Source organism: Telopea speciosissima, chromosome 9 (assembly GCF_018873765.1).
Source record: "Telopea speciosissima isolate NSW1024214 ecotype Mountain lineage chromosome 9, Tspe_v1, whole genome shotgun sequence".
Lineage (NCBI taxonomy): Eukaryota > Viridiplantae > Streptophyta > Magnoliopsida > Proteales > Proteaceae > Telopea > Telopea speciosissima.
Window position 1 is genome coordinate 51185312 of NC_057924.1, and position 7075 is coordinate 51192386.

At 40.5% G+C, this 7075-nt stretch overlaps 1 protein-coding gene across 1 annotated transcript; it reads right to left on the reverse strand.

The window, feature by feature from the left end:
- Positions 1-3247: 3247 nt before the first annotated feature.
- LOC122640762 (disease resistance protein RPH8A-like) lies at positions 3248-6069 on the reverse strand. Its single transcript, XM_043834010.1, has one exon. The coding sequence runs from the start codon at positions 6020-6022 to the stop codon at positions 3257-3259; it is 2766 nt and encodes a 921-aa protein (XP_043689945.1). The 5' UTR covers positions 6023-6069; the 3' UTR covers positions 3248-3256.
- Positions 6070-7075: the final 1006 nt, after the last annotated feature.

Here is a 7075-nt window from a genome sequence, read left to right on the forward strand (position 1 = left end):
CTGCAAAGGAAACCTTGCATTCCAGAAATTTATGGTTGGCATTTTCCTCTGTCTCCTGACTTAAAGATACATGCATTCCTTATGCTCCACACTTTCCTAATCAGATTTTTCATCAACAAAATATTCCCAAAGCAACCATCCATATGAAGAAATAAATGCATGGAGTACTAAATATGTTCCAAACAATTTTTTTGGGGAAAGGCACTATAAACATCAATACACTATGCACCATTTTGAAACAGAAAAAAAAAAAAAAAAAAACTTTACCAAGGATCTACCACTCCTGCTGCCTCCCGGCATTATCACACCCCTTTTCCTTTGTAATTGACACCTTTAACACGTTTACTAAACCCAATCATTCAATTTCTTCTGAAATTGTGAACCACACCCTACTTCCCTCCATCCTCTCCATATGGTCTTCAACAAATGCATTTGGTTGCAAGCTATTTGATACAAATGAGAAAAAACACTTTAAAGGCCCAGTACCACACCAACTGTCATGCCAAAATTCACCCTTCTCTCATCCCCTACCAAGAATACCCCCTTCTAAACTGTTGAGAATTGTTATTTACTCCCTTTCAAACTCCAACCACATAAGACCCATTGTTTTGGCGAAATATTTCAGTATCTCTAGACCTCAAAACAAATCAACATGGGAAATACAATATTTCGTTGCTATAAGCAAACCAAAATTATCAAAATGTTGAAACCTCGGTCAAAATGATCCAAATGTTCCATTCATTCATATAAAATACCAAATTTTCAAGTCTGAGTGATCGAAATGTTCGAAATTTGGGAATGAGTCAAAATTGCTAGAATGCTTCAAATTCATTCAAGAACTCACAAATCTTGGGAGATTCAAATATCTCCTAAACTCATAGCTCCCACAACAAGATTGGAAGGAGATAAAAGGTTATACAAATATGGCTTGAAAGTTCAAGAAAGATGTAAGTCCTTACAACTTATCTTGGCTCAACTTTTTTGCTAGATTTGAGCAATGTTTGAATGCTTACATAAGATTCAGATCATACTACGAAAGTTTGTTGGAGTTTTGCAAGATTGAAACATCTTTGTTTTAATCTTAAAACTCCATCTATCTTGAAACCCATTTTCCCAAAAAAAATTACATCCAATTGGTTTTTACGAAAAATGGCGTATCCAGTGCACGAGGCTCCCGCCATTGCAAGGTCTGGGGAGGGTCATAATGTACGCAGCCTTACCCCTGCTTTCGCAAAGAGGCTGTTTCCAGACTCAAACCCACGACCACTTGGTCACAATGGAGCAACCTCATCGGTGCACCAAGGCCCGCCCTCTAATTATATGTTAACCATATTATGCTCTGTTTCTCATGAAAACACATGGGCACTTAGTACTAATAACGTACTTGATGTCAATATTTTAATTATGTGCACAATAATTTATATAGGTGAAAGGACACAATACCTATAGTATACACTAGCAAAACAGGGCGTGAAACCAAACTACAATTTGGGTAGGCCTTTTTTTTTTCACATACATGTATTCATGTATATTTATGCTTAAACACGCATCCGCTAAAGTTCCATTGCAAAATTCATGTATTTCCCTAAATTTCTCCTCATTTCCACAAAATTATGACCATTTCGAGGAAATATTTCAATTCCAACAGGAGGGTTTTTTTTTATCCCGAATATTATCTGGGACCCGGGGCAACCCCTAAAATTTTATTAATAATAAAGTGGAATAATAGAGAATACACGGGGGGGACATACCCGCCTTACCCCAATCCAAAAGACATAAAAGCTCTCTAACTCACAGCCAGGAACCAAAGCATAGCCACCCAAAGACAAATAAACCAGAAACTCCAGACCTAAAAGCGCAGCACAGGCAGCCCCACTCGATCCTCCCAGATGATAGGACGGAGAGCCACCAGAAGGTCCTGTCCAGTCTGAAATACCAACAACCCTCCCCGATTCCCCCTCCTGCATTTAATTACGACAGGGATTGAAATGACCTATCCTGTCAAAATCTCAAACCTTGATAAGACCCATCAACCCTCCCCGATTCCCAGCCCCCTCCTATCAAACCATACTTGGCTCCAACCATTTGCATCCATCATCCCCCTCCTCTTCTCCCATTCTCCGCAACTATTTAAGTAATATAGCAGTACTCATCCCACTCACATGCCTTATACCCAGCCCACCATGCTCCTTTGCCAAACAGACCTATCCCCCCCCCCCCTTCACTAGATGATGTCTCCAAGTATCATTATTTCTTTGTCAAAGAAAGATCTTACAGATTGGTGGCAAACACAAGACACAAGTATTAAATCCATAAGGAATATGAAAATGTGGTCATGTTCAGACACTTTAGATTGTCAACTTCCATGGGCCAAATGTCCATTCAAAACCATTGACTGCTTCGACTGTCTGACAACTATTCAAACTACCTGAGTGACAGCCACAACTCAAGCCCAACGGACCAACTATGGTCCTGCTCTACAAATGATATACTTGTACTGTACCATAGAAGGTCCTCCTCTTGCATTAAATATTGTTACAACTTTAAAATTTTGGGTTTTAACTATAATTTTTAAAATGACCATATGGTTATGATTATAGAATCTCAAATACATCCAACCATCTCATCATAGCAGATAAATTAGGTGTCCTTTTTCTAGTTGGAAAACTAAAGTCTTTCTTATAAATTTATAGCTAATTGAGTACTTGTTCGCTGTCCACTCTAGTGGAATGACCAACCAGTGCCAAGATTAATTGCTTTTTTCTAATGAAAATGAAAAATTGAATAACCATAAGAAACCAAGAATAACATGTCCAAACAGTCTTCAGGGAGAATCCCACACTGCTTACTCATCCTAGCATGTTTTGATAATCTAAATGCCACACACATAAATATAATCATGTTTAATAATTTTTACAGACAGAAGTTGTTTTAATAGAGTGCACAAATCAAATGAAAAAAAGAAATAAAAAGTTTGTCATGGCCACCTTCAACCAGTTCACTAGCTCCTGAGAATCCGACCAAATGTCTATGTGCCTGCTTCCCATCTGTGTTTCTCATTTTCTCTGTCAAACTCTTGTTGTAGTCCTCTGATCTCTGCCTCCTGTGAACTCCCTGTATACCCAGAGTCCAAAACAACAAGACAAGGGGAAGGGGAGTAGTTAAACCTAGAAATGAAGACGAGAGAAATCTCAAGTGTCACTGATTTGAGACAGGAAAACTTACTAGTAAATGTGTACGATTGCTGGTCTTCCATTTAATCACGGGGAGGCTTACTAGAAATGGTGACAGAGGGTATGTGCTTGATCTTTTCCCAATCCTTTCCCTTGTCTTTTTGGAACCTGGCATTGAATTCCTCCGGCATGTTGACTATGTTGAGCTCTTGAAGGGTAGTGATGTATGGTAGCCCATCTGAAAGCATCTTTAATTGCTTGCACCAACTGATAGTTAAAACTTTAAGGCAGGGGAAGGCTCCTTGTTCCACCTTCAAATCCTCCAAGTTATATAATCCTATAAGTTCCAAAATTTGGAGTTTAGCAAAACCTCCTACAGAACAAATCATTTCCTTTCCTTCAAATATGTTCCATCCTAATATGAGAATCTTCAAGTTTGGTAGCTTCTTTAGTGTTGCCATTGGTTGGTCATCTTGCTTTAGATGCGAACAAGACAATCGCAACTCAGTGAGATATGGTGGAAAATCCATAGGGTCAGGTATCTTCTCTAGGCATCCACGCAAGTTCATATTGTAGAGGTGCACATGATGTGAAAATGAAACAAGAGGCAAAGGGTTTGCATTTTGGCTTTGGTTCCATAAGTCCAACACTTGAAGTTTTTTCAATTTGACAATGGAGTCGGTTAATGCCTTTGTATGCAACGCCAAGTCTCCACGTATCCGGAGTTCTCTCAGATTCGTCAACTTGTCAAGGCCACCTTCTATCCAATTGTCTGCATGTAACCATAACGTCTGGAGGTCCCTCAGATTATCGATTCTAGGAGGACAAGAACAACTTAGACCAATCTCATTGACGACATTGGCTACACATTTGACTAAACTTGATGGAGACCAAATGTAGAAGCAATAAAGATGTCTTAGTTGCTGCATACTCCATATTTCCTTGGGTATGTGTGTGATCCTAGTGTACGATAGATCTAAAGTTTGTAGATTGCAGAGGTTTCCCATTGAATGTGGAGTTCTTCTTACATTGGTTCCACGCAGGTTCAAGTACTTTAGAAGGACGAGCCCTCCAATTTCCTTGGGTAAACTATTGAGATGTTTTACATCCTCAATGTCTAATACTCTAAGAAGATTGAACCCCACATAAAGACCCTTCCACAGCTTTTTGTGGAGGCCTTTACTGAAGCACAACAAGGAATGAAGATGGTATAGACTGGAACTCGATATATGGTGCGTACCATTGTTGGAATGGATTGCAAGCCGGCGGAATCTGTTTAGAGAATTCGAACAGTTACTCCCATAGATTTCAAGAAGCTTATCTTTCTTGGCTTCTGAAACTGCTAAGTCCCGCAGGAGATCATGGACACGACATGTTTCAACACCTCCATCTGATCTCCTACTTGCTACTTGGATCATGCTCCTCTCAGTTAACTCTTCTAGGTACTCCTCTGCAACATCTTCCATAGTTTCATCCCCTCTCTGTTGTATAAAGTCCTCTGCAACCCATAACCGAATCAATTTTTTAGAATGGATCTTATGGTCTTCTGGGAAAAGACCAACATAGAGAAAACAGGATTGCAAGTAATATGGTAAATCAGTATAACTCAGAGCTAGTATGTCCATGCATTGTTGTGGGCCTTGATTAAGCTGCCAATTCACACTTTGGAGTACTTTAGACCACACGCTAGGTGTCTTCTCCTTTGTTGATAGGAGACCTCCCAATACCACAATCGCTAGCGGTAATCCACCGCACTTGGCAACCAATTTCCTTCCAAGATCTTCCATTTTTTTTGAGTAGCTTCTTTCCTCACTTCCTACGTGGGATTGGAAGACCTTATGAGAGAAGAGTTTAAAACTCTCCTGATCACCCAAAGGTCTTAGTTCATATGGAGCAGTTAATGGGTCAGCATGTTTGGCTACTTCCACATTACGAGTGGTAAGTACAACTCTCTGTTGCTTCCCCTCATCCTGAGCAAGAAATGCCACTTTTAATGTATCCCAATCTTCTCTTCTCCATACATCATCGAATACGAGTAAGCATCTCCTTTCTTTCAAGTAATTAAAGAGCATCTGCCTCAATGCCTGCACATTCTTCGTTTCTAACTCCTCCTTCTTCTCGTATGTTAGCCTCATAAGTTGTGTTATGGCCCCAGATAGAAGATCTTCTACTCTGTATTCTTGGGACACATAAATCCATGCATAAGAATCAAAAGTGTTCTTGACATCACTCCTATTATAAACTGTTTTAACCAGAGTGGATTTACCTATACCACCCATACCGACTATGGAAACAACAAGCTGTCGGGACTCTTCTTGTTTCAGAAGAATCGCTAGTTCCTCAATATGTTTCTCAAAGCCAATAACATCAATTTCATCTTCCATGGCAGCTTTCCTTACCTTCCGTGCTAAGCCATCGTTCAAATGAGCCGAAGTTCCTCCAGCTTCTAAAGTTTCAATCCCGTACTTGGATTTGTTAGCTGAAATCTCTCCAATCCTTCTTTTGATGTCTTCGATTTGATTTCCAAACTTGTGTAGAGTGAAAAGATGTTTGGGATAACCCATAAACCTCAGAACGATATTTCTTTGCCGTTGTTGCACGACTTCAAGCATGAACAAATCAATAATATTTTCAGCATCATATGCCAAATTTCTGACTTGGCTCACCCATACGTTCACCCTTCTGTATCTTCTGCGCTTTTCATCAGCATCTCTTAGGAAGGAATTAATCCACTCAAGTTCATCATGAAGAGACACGATTTGTGTTTCTACTCCACCAAGGAAATTAGATTCCTGAGATATTAGCGAGCCCAGTTTTCCTATAAGAAATGTGACGGCACGCTCAGCCATTTTAGCTCTTCTTAGCAGATCTTTGATTGTTGTGTGAAGCAGGTAGCTTTGCTCCTTCCACTTTTTCCCTCTCTGATAAGCAGTATCAATAAATATAAATTAACTTTTCCCTTCCTGTAGGTGTCGACTGACTTCGTACGGGGAAGAGGATGGGTAGGGCTGGGTGGCGTTGGTAGCGACTAGCGAGGCAGAGAATGGGTGGGGCTAGGCGGCAGTGGAGCGGCAAGCACCGACAGTGGAGGGCAACGGCAGTGGCAGCCTTAGCGGCGATGATAGTGGTGGGGATTGGAGTTTCTCAAAACGTTTGGTACTTATTACCTAACAAAAAAATATGTTTGGTACCAAGTGTCATGTACCTTTTATTTTTTTAAATGCTTGATAGCAACTTCTACCAAAACAAAAAATGCTTGATAGCAACTATTTTGACTATTTGATTTGTTCGGTTATGAAAGTCAAAGTAAGAAAATTATTACTCAAATAACGGGAGTATAAATTGTCTATCCTATCCTCCAAACAAAACGGCTAGTCAATTTATTGATCAAGACAAGTGCTAATAAGACAAAACAATTAAAAGAAAAAACAATTAGATAAGTCCCAAGGGGCTTCTTTATTACTGGGAAGTGGCTATTGTGTACTACGAGGGAGATTAACCTGGACTCTCTCGATCTCCTTCTCCGCCGCCCTGGTTTCTTGAGGTTGCGTGTGATGGTCAAGTTTCTCTAGTTCTGATTGGTCGTTACAGTCGGTGCATTCGATAGCATTCTTTCTGGAGTAACAATTTGGATCCTCCACTGTCGAGCTGCCCGGTAGGACCGTGCTGCCCAGACATGATGTTGCACGTAATATCCACCTTACCCCTACCCAAATGCCTTGTCCGAGTGGGGGTAAGACGGTCTTTACGTGCAGCATCGTGTCTGGGCAGCACAGTTCTACCGGGCAGCTCGGCAGTAGAGGATCTGGATCCTCTGGAGTATGGCATACAAAGGTTATCCGCTATCTACACGAATCCGGATGTTCTCCTTGGCCTAGGAGACTAATTAATCTCCTACAATA